This window comes from Ahaetulla prasina, chromosome 5 (genome assembly GCF_028640845.1).
Source record: "Ahaetulla prasina isolate Xishuangbanna chromosome 5, ASM2864084v1, whole genome shotgun sequence".
Lineage (NCBI taxonomy): Eukaryota > Metazoa > Chordata > Lepidosauria > Squamata > Colubridae > Ahaetulla > Ahaetulla prasina.
In genome coordinates, this window is record NC_080543.1 from 123207485 (window position 1) to 123223523 (window position 16039).

The window sequence follows — 16039 nt, forward strand, 5'->3', positions numbered from 1 at the left end:
CTGGCCCACAAGTCACAAGTTTGACAGCTCTGGCCCAGGAACAAAGCCTATTTCTCACTTGTCAGGACTTGAATGCAGTGCTTACACCCTCTTGGAAACCACTGCCAAGATAATAACATCACAAGTTCCATTTTCATGAAACGTGCTTGCTTTTTCAATGCACTTCCACTGCCCTTTTGATATAACCTGGCTACATCTTAATACCGTGTTTCACTGAAAATAAGACCCTGTCTTATTTTTTTTTTTGAATTCTGAAATAAGCGCTTGGCCTTATTGCCATGCGCTCAAAAGCCCGATTGGGCTTATTATCAGGGGATGTCTTATTTTGGGGGAAACAGGGTATTAACTCACTGTCTGAAGAGCTAAGAAACAGAATACCTGGAATAGTTCAGAAAAACACTAAAATAATCTTTTAATTCCTCCTCCTCCTCCTCTTCAGATATAGCAATAACCATGTATCCTGCTTTGCCCAAGAAAGCAAACAAGGATGGATGGTTATTGCTCATAACCGGAAAACCAGAATTTGGTTGTTAACCCTGGTTTCTGAGCCTAGTTGGTTGGGCTGAATCAAGCCACAGCTTTCTGGCCTGGGGCTATGTTTTGTCCAAATGAGAAAACAGAAGGGGCCAAAAAACTTCAGAATAGCATGGAAGAGGGAGGGAGCAAATCAGTTTTCACCCAAGCCACTCTGAAAAACTCTAAACATGTTTTTCGTTCAAAGACCTGGAATGCAACCATGGAATATCAAATTGGAGCAGTCCAGTTTGATTTAACCCCTGCTTCTAAATTTGATATCTTCTCTTTCATACCTAGCATCTTCTTGCTGTAATGCCAGCTGGTTATCTAGTCGTAAAGACAGTAGTTGTTTCTCATGGACTGCATCGTTAAGTTTCTCTTCCAGTTCTTCAATCTAAAGTAATACATTTGATAAAGAAAAGAAACCACGATTAAAGTGAGCCCCAATTTAGATTTCTACAAGGAAACTGAGAGAAGATATAGATGTTACTGTAATTCTTAGCATAAAGCATGACAATTCTTAACGTTGCAATTCTTAACATTAACACAATTCAATTACCATTCAAACCATCATTAAAAAGACAGAGCAAAGAATGTTCTCCCTGCATCAACTCAGGAAGGTCAGACTGGTCAAGGAGCTGTTGATACAGTTTTACAGATGAATTATTGAGTTTGTCATGTATACTTCTATAACAACCAAACAGCAACCAAACACGACAGGTACAGACTCCAAAGGATAGTTAAGACTGAAGAAAGAACAATTGCAACCAACCTGACTTTCGTACAAGATCTGTATTTTGCCCCCGCTTCTCTCCCTTCTCCCTCTCTCTCCCTCCCTCCCTCTCCTTCCTTCCCTCCCTCCCTCTCCCTTCCTTCCTCTGTCTCCCTCCCCCTCTCTCCTTCCTTCCCTCCCTCTCCCTTCATCTCCCTCTCTCTCTCTTCCTCCCTCTCCTTCCTTCCTCCTCCTCTTCCTTCCTTCTTCCATCCATCTCCTCCCTCTCCCTCCCTCTCTCCATCTCTCTCCCACCCTCCCTCACCTTCCTTCCTCCCTCCCTCCCTTCCTTCCTCCCTTCCCTCCTCCTCCTCCTCTCTCCCTCCCTCTCCTTCCTTCCTTCCTTTCTCCCTCCATTTCCCTCTCCTCTCTCCTCCCTCTCTCCGTCTCTCTCCTCCCTCTCCCTTCTTCCTCTCTCTCCTCTCTCCTTCCTTTCTCCATCTCCTTCCTTCCCCCTCCGTCTCCCCTCCCTCCCTCCTCTCTCTCCTTCCTCTCCTTCCCCCTCCCTCTCTCCCTCCCTCTCTTCATCTCCCTCCCCCCTTCTCCATCTTTCTCTCACTCGGATTCTGACTGATATGGATATAGATAAGTAGCAGTTACCAAAGATTATGTTGAGAGAGCTATTACAAGAGCTATCAACACTAGCAAGTTCAGTCCTAAAACACTTGAACATGACAATTAAAAAAAAAAAAAGCCATCCTCTTACCTTTGTCAAATATTCCACTTTTAAGTTATCTAGCATCAAGTTCTTCTGAGAAAGCTCAATTTTTAGTAACTGGACATTATGCAGCAGTTCCTTCCTCTCTATAAGTTGCCTCGTAATTTTGACAGTACCTTCCCGATCTTCTGACGAGGAGACATCATCAGTGGGGAAGGTTGTCTCTAAACTAATATCTTCTGATTCCAAAGAGCTGGATACATTAACTTTCTTGGGATCCCTGGAGCTTTTCCTTGACATCTTCTAACAGGATGCAAAAAAACAAACAAACACCAAACATTCTCTTCAAAATTGTAACAAGCTTAAAAAGTAAGCAAAAAGAAGGCAAATTAAAAAGAGAAAGCAACAGTAAATAAAACATTTTGTTTAAACAATTTCAATTCACTGTGTAATAAATAGAACAGGGCAAACATAAAATTCTATCTAAAACAAGAATCTATATCGAGGGCTCCCAAGCTGGCATTTTTGGACGCAGCTACACATCTATGCCCACATTAATTGGCACTTCACAGGAGTAGCTGTTTTCACTTACATTCGCTACCGGTTCGTGACTGTGAGTGGACGCGGGGCGCTTCTGCGCATGTGCAGAGCATCTGTGATGATGTCCAGGCGAAGCCTCCCACCGCAGCTGCTACCGGTTCGCCTGAACCTGGGCGAAGTGGTAGATACCCATCACTGCCTCACAGTCTCCTTTCTCCACTTAATCAAAAAAAGGAAGAAACTGGCATCTTGCAGACAGAATGCCAGTCTCAGTTTCGACCAACTCTTTTTTCCCCCGGGGCCTCTGACTAACTCCAAAATTTTCTCAGTACATAGCAGTAACGTACGTTGTCCAGAATGATTTCTTGAGACGTGAAGCTGTAGAAATAATAAAGATGGGCAGCTGCAGCCCAAGATGGATTATAAACGTGAGTCAGTTGTCAAAGCATCCCAGTGTAAATCAGGTGAATGCGGGGGATGCTGCAACCGTCGTTAAACGGTCATATGTGGCTTTTTTCAGTTGTAACACTGGTCACTAAACAAACTACTGTAAGTCAAGGGCTATACCTGTATTCTACTCTAACTTGAGGCTGACTCCAAGGATGTCGATACCAGAACAGAACAAGGTTTACTACAAGAATGATAAAACTGCAAGGTTCCTCGGACAATAACCAAACCTGCAATATTCCCTCCATTGTAACTTCGAACGGTCACTAAGTGAATCGCTCAAGTCAAGGACGACCCGTAAGTCACATTGTTCACAAACACATTACCGTTACAGCAGCAAAGCAAAACAATCATTAGAGCCACAAACCATGGTTAAGTGCCAGGTTTAGGAACACCATCTCTCCCCCCCACCACGTTTGGCAAGGCTCAGACACAATGGGGAAACCCACAGGGTCAAACCTATGACGCCATTGGCGAATCTAGGTCAGATTTAGGCGATCGGTCAATGCCACCATATGCCCAAAGACAGAGATGAGCTCAAAGCATCTCCATTGACCAACTTCGGATTTAACGGACTCCTGGAGTCCGTTAAATGAGGATCTCCGGCCAAATGGATTGGGGAGACAGATTGGGGGAAGGTTTCCCCTTCCTGTCCGGTCGGGCTTACCTGTTCGATTTCTCAACCGGGACGTCGGACGCTCGCCCTTCCCGGTCCACGAAAGGCGCCTTACGGAACTTCCCTTCCTCTACTCGCCCCGGCAGCGGACGGCAAAGACTCCCGCTCGGCCGGAGGACAACCGGCAGGCGGACTGCGCAGGCGCGAGAGTCCGGCACCGCCTCCTCTCCCTCCGCGTCGCGGCCATGGCAACGCAACGCTCTCTCTCTCTCTCGCGCGCGCGCGCGCGTGCGGCCGGCCCGCCGTCGAGACGGCGGCTAGAGCGGCGGAAGCGGAAGCGGCGCTCTTCTTTCCGGCTGGTGCTCCGGGTGGAACGGCTGAGATCCCGGCGGCAGCGGCGGCGGCAACGGGGCGATGTTGACCTCGCGCTCCTTCCTAAAGCGCACGCGCGGCGGCGCCGTCCTCAAGATCGTCCGCGAACACTACCTGCGCGACGACGTGGCCTGCGGGGTGCCGGGCTGCCCGCTCTGCGGCGGGGAGGCCCCCCAGCGCGGCCTCCAGGCCGCCCCCGCTTCCCCCGCCAGCCCTCTCGTCCCGCGGCCCCACTATCTGCTGCTGGACACCAACGTGGTGCTGCACCAGGTGCGCCTGGAGGCTGGGCCTCCCTTGGAGGGCTTCTCCGCGTGGCCTCCTTTCCCAGGTTGACTTTTCTCTCCTTCCTCACCCTTCCTTCCTCTTCCTCCTCTTTCCTCTCTTCCTCCTCCTTCTTTCTCTTGTTTCTCCTCATCCTTCCTTTCTCCTCTTTGTCCTTCCTCCTCTTCCTTTTCCTCCTTCCTCCTCTTCATCCTCCTTCTTCCTCCTCTTTCTTCCTTTCTCCTTCTCCTCTTCCTCCTCCCTCCTCCTCTTCCCTCCTTCCTCTTCCTTCCTCTGCTCCCTCCTCTTCCTTCCTCCATCCTTCCCTCTTTTTCTTCTTCCTTCCTCCCCATTCTTCCTTCCTCTTCCTCTTCCTTTTCCTCCTTCCTCCTCTTCCTCCTCCTCTTTCTTCCTTTCTCCTTCTCCTCTTTCTCTTCCTCCTCCTCCTTCCTTCCTTCCTTCCTTCTCTTCCTTCCTCCATCCTTCCCTCTTTTTCTTCTTCCTTCCTCCCCATTCTTCCTTCCTCTTCCTCTTCCTTTATTCTCCTCTTCCTTTCCCTCCCTTCTCCTCCTTTTCCTTCCTTCTCTCCCTCCTCTCCCTTCCACCATCCTCTTCTTCCTTCCTCCTCCTCCTCTTCCTTCCTTTTCCTCCCTCCTCTTCCTCCTCCTCTTCCTTCCTCATTCTCCTCTTCCTCCTCCCTCCTCCTCTTCCCTCCTTCCTCTTCCTTTTCCTTCCCTTTCTCCCTCCTCTTCCTTCCTCTGTCCTTCCCTCTTTTTCTTCTTCCTTCCTCCCCATTCCTCTTCCGCTTCCTTTATCCTCCTCCTCTTCCTTTCCCTTCCTTCTCCTCCTTTTCCTTCCTCCTCTCCCTCCTCTCCCTTCCACTGTCCTTCTCTTCCTTCCTCCTCCTCTTCCTTCCTCCTCCTCCTCTTCTTCCTCCCTTCCTTCTCCTCTTCCTCCTCCTCCTTCCTCCCTCCTCTTCCTTCCTCATTCTCCTCTTCCTCCTCCCTCCTCCTCTTCCCTCCTTCCTCTTCCTTTTCCTTCCCTTTCTCCCTCCTCTTCCTTCCTCCGTCCTTCCCTCTTTTTCTTCTTCCTTCCTCCCCATTCTTCCTTCCTCTTCCGCTTCCTTTATCCTCCTCCTCTTCCTTTCCCTTCCTTCTCCTCCTTTTCCTTCCTCCTCTCCCTCCTCTCCCTTCCACCATCCTCCTCTTCCTTCCTCCTCCTCCTCTTCTTCCTCCCTTCCTTCTCCTCTTTTTTACTCTGTCCTCATTTCCTTCCTTGTCCTTCCTCCTCCTCCTTCACAGATCGACGTGCTGGAAGATGCGGCCATTGGGAACGCCATCGTCCCACAGACAGTCCTGCAGGAGGTGCGGAAGCGCAGCGCAGCTGTCTACGGGCGCATTAAGGACGCCATTGCTGCACCCGAGAAGCACTTCTACGCCTTCACCAATGAGCATCACAAGTGGGTCTCGCCAGCTTGATGCTACCAAACCTTACCGCTTGACACTGAAATGCGGTTTTTCAACCTCCCAGAATCCCCTATCTGGGCTGGCTGGGGGATTTTGGAAGTTGGTGTCCACCCTCTTAAAAAGCCCAGAAATTGAGAAACTTTGGTTCCTCTAAACTAGGGGTCAGCAACCTGCGGCTCCAGAGCCACATGTGGCTCTTTGGGCCCTCTGCTGTGGCTCCCTGTCAGGTGATCCCACCACTGGCTGGCTCTGCCCCTCACCCTCCCCTCCCCTCCCAGTCACTCCTCGCCTGGCCTGAGAAGGTAAGGGCGACGGTGGGGGATGGAGAAGTGGCCAGGGCAGAGACAGGGATACAGAGAGAGGGGGAGAAAGAGAGACATAGAGAGATACAGAGGGAAGGGAGGGAGGGAGGGGAGAGAGGTATGTCAAAAGGATTTTGTGCTTCCCGGTGTTTTTTAACAACTAGTTCTCTGCCCTAGTGACTGGCTGGGTAGGCATGGCAAGGGGGGGGGTGTCATGTGACTGGTGGAAGTGAGTGACATCGAGTTGGCCATGCCCACCCATGTTTTGTGGCTCCCGGTGTTTTCTTTTCTCTGGGAAAAGGAGCCAAATGGCTCTTTGAGTATTTAAAGTTGCAGACCAATGCTCTAAACCTTGGCTTAGAGCAGCGGTTCTCAACCTGTGGGTCGCGACCCCATTGGGGGTCGAATCACGATTTGCCAGGGGTCACCTAAGACTATCGGAAATATGGGAAGTATACTTGCGGGTCAAAGAATCACGCTCCAATGGTTGACTCCACAAGCCAGCTGCAGGCTCTTCAAATCACTAGCCAAATTCAGCTTCAGGCGCAATGAATTAAAAAAAAGAGAAATCTTTGCTCTGATGTCTCCCTCTCAAGCCAGCTGCAATCACTCCCAATCGCTAGCCTAATCTGGCTTCAGGCGCAATAAACTTAATAGGGGAGGAGTCTGTGCTTTAATGCCTCCGTCCTCAAGGCAATCGCAAGCAGTTCAGATCGCTAGCCAATACGGTTTCAGGCGCGATAAATTCAAAACGAAAATAATTTTATGGTTGGGGTCGCCACATCGTGGGGAATTGTATTAAAGGGGTCGCAGCACTATAAAGGTTGAGAACCACTGGCTTAGAGATACATGGAATCCTTTCTCATCTCCTCAAAACCATTTGCGTCTCATCTCCTCAAAACCATTTGCTGGAAAGGAGCTAGCTGCTCAGTCATGGTGTGAAGTTGAGAGTTACGGGTCCTGCCTCCCTCTGGCGTCTTTCTAATGGCTGCCACGCCTCTGAATAATGCTTTTCATTTTATTCCATATCTATGAGCTTACCATCTTTGCACGAGGGAAAGCTATCTTGCTATCCCATTGGGAATTAGGAGGGTCTACCTTTCTTTTCATTCTACTCTTTTTATTTTTATGAAATGAAATGACATAAAATTGCCAGCCAAATGCCCAATTTCTGCAATTGCTTGATCTGCATTGCCTGGCACAGATGTTTTAAAAAGGTTATGAATGCTTCTTACCATTTTTTTGTTGCTGGTCCATAGCTCTGTGATTCATGAAGTCCGCTATTCGGTTAATGTATTACTACATATTTTCGATTAGATCCCAGCAATTTCTTCTTCCAGTGCATACATTTGACTCTGATTTGTAGTTACTGACTCACAGGATTATTTCAACCATTCAAACGATGCTAGATTTTAATCAGAGCTGTGCAGAATGTCCTTTGTGGCGTTAAAGCCCTAAGACCTCGTCCCAGTTTGATTCTTTGGATATACTGGTGCATTAACAGTTACATGAAATTGTCGTTTGACTTCCATTTAACCTTTAGATTTGTTCTCCCACAATTTATTAGCACTCTTAAAACCACCTTAACATTTTCAGTAGCCTTGGTCAGTGAGGCAGGGGGAGGGGGCATTGACTTTACCAAAATAGATAGATAGATGATAGATAGATAGATAGATAGATAGATAGATAGATAGATAGATAGATAGATAGATAGATCAAGGTACGGTTGTCATTTCTAAAACGTCCCTCTGGGTTTCTGTTTCCAGAGAGACCTACATAGAACAAGAACGAGGAGAAAATGCAAACGACCGCAACGACCGAGCCATTCGGTTGGCAGCCAAGTGGTATCAGGAACACTTGAGAAAATCGCAAGGGGAAGAAAGCATCCTGGTCATCTTGCTCACAAACGACCGCAAAAATAAAGAGAAAGCTGTAGAAGAGGGAATAACCACATTTACCTGTAAGTCCGGCCTTCTGACCTTTCCTAGCTACGGATTGTTTTCTTAAGAGCCTCCAAAGGGCCGAGCTGCATCTGGCAAGGCCTGCCTTCATCTGTCTATTCCCTTCTCAGGGATGGCTGTGCAATTCTTCCTCTGGGACTTCAAATGCTGCCAAGAATTCTGGGAACCAACCTCACTGGAAGGTTGCTCCCTCTTTAGCTTACCGTATTTTTCAGAGCATAAGACGCACCTTAGTTTTTGGGGAGGAAAATAAGAAAAAAGCTGATTGGCAGGTGGATTGGCCTCCCGGAATACCCCCAATTAGCTGTTCCCAGAGGTGAATTTTAGCAACAGTTTCCTTGGTTGTGAGCTCTGTACCTTGCTTTTTTTTTTTTTTTTGCTTTTTTTTTCTGCCTCTGAAAGCCTCCGAAACAGAGCTTCAGAAAAAAAGCCTCTGAAGCTCTGTTTGGAGGCTTCTTTTCTGAAGCTTCGTTTCTGATGCTTTTTTTCAGTCTCTGAAACCTCTGTTTGAGAAGCTGGGCGGGGCTACATTCGGAGTATAAGACGCATCCAGGTTTTCACCCTCTTTTTTGGGAGAAAAAGGTGCGTCTTATACTTCGAAAAATATGGTATTTTCCTAGTGTCCACTCCTCTTTTATTTTTATTTTTTTAAAAACTTCCCATACATTTTTTTCTTTTTTGAGTAATAAGCATATACTGGTTACTGGTGTTGCTGACAGCTCTCTGTTCTCCTTGAAGAAAACTTCCTGCTGCTTAAATGATCTTCATTTCTCAAAGTGCAAATTTTGCATTTTTTTTTTAAGGTGAAGAGTACATAAAGAGCCTAACAGGTCATCCCGAGCTTATGGATCGGCTTGCTTGCCTGAATGATGAAGAGGTATGTTTTCAGTTGCCAGTGTTATTTTCCGTTCCCCTGAATTTTGGCAGTAGGGTCTATAAGGAGACTGAAAATGCCATGTTCTCTCTGTGCAGATTTGGGGGTGGGGGTCTGAGGGGCTGAAATGCAGTTCTGAAATGCATTTATTAGTTGCAACACTGCAAGGGACGTTTTCTGCGTGAATCTCTCTCTATAGAATGAAATTGAAAGCAGCAAGATCATTTTCCTGGAGCATCTCCCGCTCAGCAAACTGCAGCAGGGCATTAAGTCCGGCCTTTACCTTCAGGGCACCTTCAGAGCTAACAGAGACAACTACTTGGAAGCCACAGTTTGGATTCACGGCAATGACCAAGAAAGAGAGGTCGGTTTGATACATTGATTGATTCCTTGACTAGGAAATGAAAAATTCTGTAGGAATCACAGGGATCGTCTTCTCTAAACTCCTGTATATTGGAATGGAGAGTATGGTGGGCACTGAAAATATGCATTTCTGTGAGAGGTTAAAGATTGGGTGGAACTTGTTGGCATCTTACTATCTCTACCTGCTGATATTGACTTCTAGTTTTAAGGACTTCTTATTAGCAATAGCCCTTAGACTTATATACCACTTCACAGTGCTTTTACAGCCCTCTCTAAACGGTTTACGGAGTCCGCCTATTGCCCCCCAACAATCTCGGTCCTCTTTTTTTTTTGAAAAAGTTTTTTATTTTTTATTTTTTCTCATAGACATATCTTAACTGTACAGTTTCTTATCTAACATACATGTTTTCTTTTAGCTTTCATACTAATACAATCTTCGTCCTAAACACTTCAAGCATATTTGGGGTTCCTCTTCTACTATTTCATCTCCCTTGTTTTACAACAATCCTCCTTCTCCCTCTCCCCTCTTTCCTTTCCCTCCCTTCTTCCATCTACTCTTCTACTTTCTTCTTTCCACCTCTCCTCCTCCTTCTCTACTTCCCCTTCCTTTCCCCCACACCTCCCTTTTAACCTTCTCTCCTACTCTTGTTTCCCCTCTCTTTCTTCTCCTCCTTTTCCCTTTTCTCTTTCCCTCTCTCTCCTTCATATCTCCTCTCCTCTATCCCTCTCCATTCTCTCTCTATTGTTGTATTCATTTTCAGTTTAGCATTTTCCAAAGTGGTATTTGAGCAATCCCAATTTTTAACCTTTCGCCGTGAACTTAAGACATATCTATTCTCTCACGCAGGACTGGCTTGAATTTTAATTTTTTAGATGATTTTATGGGTTTTAAATTTTAATTAGTTTTATAGGGTTTGAATGTATTTTAAAATTTGGGCCAAATTTAATAAGTTTTTTAATTATTGTTTTTAGTAAATATTGTATGTGTCTTGATTGTTATTTTATTTGGCTGTTAATCGCCCTGAGTCTTTTGGGAGAAGGGCAGTATACAAATTAAAATATTATTATTATTATTATTACTTTCTTTTCAATTACTTTTTCATTTTACTAAATTCACACTTATCATCATAAATGTACATTTATATAATAACATTTTCTTTCTCCCCCCCCTTTCCCTTTTCCATTTACACAGCTGTCTTCTGGGTTTCTATTTCTTTTTTGTCTTCTCTCTCATTTACTCATACCTTATCTAATTTATTTCTCTGTAATCTTTTATTCATATTTCTTTTCTAACCATACATAAAATCATCCCCATGTCTCGAAATACATCGATTCCTCTTTGTCTTTTATTCTCAATCTCTGGGTCCTCATTTTACCGACCTTGGAGGGATGGAAGGCTGAATCAACCTTGATCCGGTCAGGATCGAACTGTTGACAGCCTGTAATACTGCATTCTAACCACTGCGCCACTTCTTAAGTTAGTTATACCTCCCAAAAGAGCTGCTCTGAAACTCAGATTTTTGTTTTAAATATAGTTATCTTTAATATTAATCCACATGGTAGCAGGAGTCACTGGGTATTTCTTTGGCGTAGGTCTTATTGGAACGCATCTCTTTTGTATGTCGTCTCCAAATACAGGTAGTTCTCAAATTACAACAATTCGTTTAGTGACTGAAGTCACAACGACCCCGGAAAAGTTACTTAGGACCATTTTTCACACTTAGGACCTTTGTGGCATCCTCATGTTTACGAGATCACAATTTGGACATTTGGCAACTGACTCGTATTAGTGATGGTCGCAGTCATATCCGGAGTCATATGATCCCCTTTTGTGACCTGGCAAGCAAACTCAGTGGGGAAGCCAGATTCACTTAACAACGGTGTTAATTACCATATGTGGTGGATGTGCGTAAAAGCTAAGAGATATTGGACTAAAATCCACACGTGGTTGGAAAAAAATGATTAAAAAAAACACATAGACTTTAAACCAGAGGTTTTCTTATTGGGGATCATACCTGAAACTTAAGGAACATGGTGGCTCAGTGGCTAAGATGCTGATCTTGTTGTTGTTTTTTTTAATTTGAATTTATATCCCGCCCTTCTCCGAAGACTCAGGGCGGCTTACACAGTGTTAAGCAATAGTCTTCATCCATTTGTATATTATATACAAAGTCAACTTTTATTGCCCCCAACAATCTGGGTCCTCATTTTACCTACCTTATAAAGGATGGAAGGCTGAGTCAACCTTGGGCCTGGTGGGGCTTGAACTTGCAGTAATTGCAAGCAGCTGTGTTAATAACAGACAGACTTAGTCTGCTGAGCCACCAGATCGAAAGGTTGGCAGTTCAGCGGTTCGAATCCCTAGTGCTGTGTTACGAGGTGAGCTCCCGTTACTTGCCCCAGCTTCTGCCAACCTAGCAGTTCGAAAGCAGGTAAAAAATGCAAGTAGAAAAATAGGGACCACCTTTGGTGGGAAGATAAACAGCGTTCCATGCGCCTCTGGCGTTTAGTCATGACGGCCACATGACCTCGGAGACGTCTTCAGACAGCGCTGGCTCTTCGGCTTTGAAACGGAGATGAGCACTGCCCCCTAGAGTTGGGAACGACTAGCACATATGTGCGAGGGGAACCTTTACCTTTACCTTTTACCTGAAAGTTATAATAGAGAATTGAGATATTTGATTGTGGATGTGGTAACAGCGGCTAGGATTGTGTTTGCTAAAAACTAGAAAAATGAGAAAATACCAACGCAAGATGAAGTTACCAAGAAAATAATGGAATGTGCTGAAATGAATAAATTGACATTTGAAATTAGAGAGCAGGAAGATAATACTATTAAGATACGGGATTTATTTTATCAATGGTTAGATAAAAAATATGTTAATGAAGTTTGATAGAGGTTTTTATAATGGAAGAATGGTTGAAATACACACTGATTTAAGACGATGAAATGAATGATGTAATATAATCGACATAAAACTTATAACATTTTATACGAAATGAGGGAAGAAAATCTCATTGTTAAATAAATGATTAATTGACCAAAATATTTGGATAAGTATCAGATTGGTAAAATGAAAAATTAGATAAATCATATGTTAAGAAGATGGTGAAATTGCACAAAAAATTTGTAACCAACCAACCAACCGACACGCTGTTTGTATTTGTATTCAGGATGCTTTTATGTTTGTTCGTCTAAAACGGGGTCTCCAAAAAGCTGGCTGAGGAACTCTGGGAGTTGAAGTCCACAAGTCTTAAAGGGACCAAGGTTGGAGACCCCTGGTCTAAAAAAAACAATAAAAAAAAATTAAAACAACAACAACAGTGTTACTAACTTAACAACTGCAGCAATTCCCTTAACAACTGTAGGAAGAAAGGTCATAAAACGGGGGAGAATTTGCTTAACAAAAATGTTTCGCTTAGCCGCAGAAATTTAGGGCTCGATTGTGGTTGTTAAGTCGACTACCCGTATGGCTTTTGGTACTTAAATCTGATCTTTTACTTCCCATTAAGGTAATAATACAAGGGCTTAAACACCTAAATCGTGCTGTGCATGAGGATATCGTAGCCGTGGAACTGCTGTCCAAGGACGCTTGGGCTGCTCCGTCTTCGGTGGTTCTGCTTGACGATGAGACCAAGAATGAGGAAGAGGAAACTGAAAAAGAAGAGGAAGATCAAAACAAGGTATGGCGTTCATTTGCTTTTGTACTTTTCCTTTACGTTCTTGCAAGGAAAATTATCATTAAGAACACTAAGATCATGGGATCCGGCCTTCTCTATTGCTGGCACATAGATGGGAAAGAAACGGAGGTAATGACAGATTTTATTTTCCTGGGCTCCAAGATCACCGCAGATGGGGACTGCAGTTTCAAGAAATTAAAAAGACGCTCCTGTGGAGGAAAGCTGTGACAAATCTAGACAGCATACTAAAAAGCAGAGACATCAAAAGTGTGTATCGTCAAGGCTATGGTTTTTCCAGTTGCAATGTATGGCTGTGGAAGTTGGACCATAAGAAAGGCTGAGCGCCAAAGAATTGAGGCCTTTGAACTCTGGTGCTGGAGAAGACTCCTGCGAGTTCCTTGGATTGCAAGGCGATCAAACCGGTCAGTCCTAGAGGAAATCGAGCCTGACTGCTCTTTAGAAGGCCAGATCCTGAAGATGAAAGTGAAATACTTTGGCCACCTAATGGGAAGGAAGGACTCACTGGGGAAGAGCCAAATGCTGGGAACGATGGAGAGCAAAAGAAGAAGGGCAAGACAGAGAATGAGGTGGCTGGATGGAGTCACTGAAGCAGTTGGTGTGAGCTTAAATGGACTCCAGGGGATGATAGAGGACAGGAAGGCCTGGAGGAATGTTGTCCATGGGGTCACAATGGGTTGGACACGACTTCGCAATTAACAACAAGAAGAAAGGAAAATTGTGTGTTGGTGGTTGTGTTCAAAGACTAGGGAATTGCCCATTTGATGTCAGTCTGGGAAGAAGTATCGCCTTTTTGGAAATGGGTCAAAATTCTACCCTGTGAGCCTTTTCTCCCCAAAAGCAAAGGTGTAGCTTTTGTGTCCCAAAGGTGCTGTTACTTTTTCCAAGAGGCAACTGGACTTTCTGGTTTTTCTTTGAAGACTTCTCATCCAAGTAGCTTCTTCAGCTCTGTTTCACTGAGAAGCTGGAGCTGTGCTTTCTGCAGGATGTTTTCTGCCTGGTGTCCCTTCGCTGTTGAGCACAAGCACAGGCTGTTGGAGGAGGAATCTGTGCTGTCTGCATCTCAAACTGAAGAAGCTTCTTAGGTAAGAAGTGAAACATCTTCAAAGAAAAACCGAAAAAGTTCTCTTGGAAAAAAACAAACACTTTTAGGATAACTACGACCTGGATGACTGAAAATCTCCATAGACATCTAGCTTTTATGGCTTTGAAGCTGTATCTGACTCTATTCTTTAGAGCTTCATTTCTTTAAGTGTTAGATCCTGCCCTCCCTTCAGGAGTTTCCATGGCTGAGGGAGGATTTGAACCTGAGTCTCTCTAGGGCCAATCTTATTCCCAGGGTGTCTTGCAGGCTGCCTTAGCCGGCTTTAGAACTTGGGAAGCCCAAGAAACTTAAGAAGGGCTCTGGTGGCTCAGCAGACTAAGTCTGCCTGTTATTAACACAGCTGCTTGCAATTACTGCAAGTTCCAGTCCCACCAGGCCCAAGCTTGACTCAGCCTTCCATCCTTTATAAGGTAGGTAAAATGAGGACCCAGATTGCTGGGGGCAATTAAGTTGACTTTGTATATAATATACAAATATATACAAATGGATGAAGACTATTGCTTAACACAGTGTAAGCCGCCCTGAGTCTTCGGAGAAGGGCGGGATATAAATTCAAAAAATTTATTCACTTCCACTGTTGGACAACAGCAAGCTTTCCTTGGAGAGAATTTGATTTGGCATGCAGAACTTCACTCTTTCGAAACACTCAGGATTCTCGCAAATTATTGTGAAGGCTTGACTGCTTGAAGTCCAGCTCGTGCTACATAACAGTCCAGTCAATTTGGCAACTATAAAGGCCAGAAACGGTTTGCATTTTTATTTTTTTTCTGGCAGGAGCAGAAATTCCCAATAAATTCCTGAGGTTGCCTAGTGCTAAATCCACACAACCAAGCTTTATTGCGGGCTCCGGAGGACCTAGGTTCCAAGATGCATGTAAATGTAGCGGATGATGTCACAATGGCCTTGCTAGAGTTTTTGCTTTTCCTGCTATGGAAGGCAGATTGGTTGGTTCCTCAAGTGGTTGAAGGAATCCCCAAATCCAGACTTATATGAGAAATGCTGGGGAATACCTTGTAAAGCTTTTCTGTTGTAATCAGGCTATGATTGAAGCCTGTTTAGCGGCAGACACAAGACAGAAGGGCTTTTCCATGCATTAAAATTGCATTTGTCATCCAACATCTGCTCCAAAAAGCAATAACAATAACGAAATGTCTCATCTGTTCTACCTTCCTGCTTTTCCTTGAAGTCCTTTTTCATAATTTTTTTTTTTTTTGGCATTACTCTATTTTGCATTTGTTTTAAACTATTGTTGGCTGACCTGAATGGTGTGCAGATGTTACAAGGGCAGGATACACCATTTCTTAGAACAGGAGAGTGGAAAGTGGATATAGACTTGTAGCTGATCCGACTGCCTATTTGTCCACACGAGTCTCAATTGCAGCTTTGTGTTCTTAAACCCTTAGCCGAAGACTTCAGTCAACAGGGCAATGCTACGACCAACAGGCAAAGTTGTGGGGATTATCAAAAGAAACTGGAGGCCGTATTGTGGCATGCTGTCTAAGTCACACATTAAAGAGGTAGGAACGAAGATGGTTGCAACTTTGATTTGGCGACTGTGTTCTTAATTGTAATAAAAGCCATTGTCCTTGTTCCTCGCCAGGCCAGGCGGCATCTATTCACGCCAGCTGACCGAAGAATTCCTCGAATTCGGATAGAAACCAGGCAGGCTTCTATCCTTGAAGGGCAAAGAATCATTGTGGCTATTGACGGGTGGCCTAAAACATCCCGGTATCCTAACGTAAGTTGGAAGTGAGGCTTAGTCATTGCTGAAGATTAACAGGTAGCAAGAGCAACAGACTTGCACACCGCTCGATAGTGCTTTACAGCCCTCCCTAAGCGGTTTACAGAGTCAGCCTATGGCCCCCAACAATCTGGGTCCTCATTTTAGCAACCTCGGAAGGATGGAAGGCTGAGTCAACCTTTAGCCGGTCAGGATTGAACTCCTGGCAGTAGGCAGAGTCAGCCTGCAATACTGTATTCTAACCACTGCCACTACAACTTCTCCCTCCCTCCCTCCCTCCCTCCCTCTGTTCCTTTCCCTTCCCTTCCCCTCCCCTCCTCTTCCTTCCTTCCTTCCCAAGCAATAG

The 16039-nt window shown here is 44.9% G+C and overlaps 2 protein-coding genes across 4 annotated transcripts in view; one reads left to right on the forward strand and one right to left on the reverse strand.

The window, feature by feature from the left end:
- Positions 1-3795, reverse strand: part of PIBF1 (progesterone immunomodulatory binding factor 1) — a 115222-nt gene extending 111427 nt beyond the window's left edge. Inside the window, exons 1-3 of one of the 3 annotated variants that reach the window (XM_058184894.1) lie at positions 3601-3795; positions 1995-2307; positions 810-910 (exon numbers count right to left, since the gene is read on the reverse strand). In XM_058184894.1, the coding sequence (XP_058040877.1) occupies positions 810-910; positions 1995-2246 (353 nt within the window). In that variant the 5' untranslated portion in view covers positions 2247-2307; positions 3601-3795. The remainder of the gene's footprint in view (positions 1-809; positions 911-1994; positions 2308-3600) is intronic. The other 2 variants (XM_058184895.1, XM_058184893.1) reach the window with 2 other exon arrangements.
- An 89-nt stretch (positions 3796-3884) lies between these two features.
- The window catches only part of DIS3 (DIS3 homolog, exosome endoribonuclease and 3'-5' exoribonuclease), a 31144-nt gene continuing 18989 nt past the window's right edge, over positions 3885-16039 (forward strand). The window contains exons 1-8 of the mRNA XM_058184900.1: positions 3885-4191; positions 5484-5641; positions 7717-7910; positions 8715-8788; positions 8985-9149; positions 12662-12832; positions 15356-15469; positions 15553-15690. Of these exons, the coding sequence (XP_058040883.1) occupies positions 3964-4191; positions 5484-5641; positions 7717-7910; positions 8715-8788; positions 8985-9149; positions 12662-12832; positions 15356-15469; positions 15553-15690 (1242 nt within the window). The 5' untranslated portion in view covers positions 3885-3963. The remainder of the gene's footprint in view (positions 4192-5483; positions 5642-7716; positions 7911-8714; positions 8789-8984; positions 9150-12661; positions 12833-15355; positions 15470-15552; positions 15691-16039) is intronic.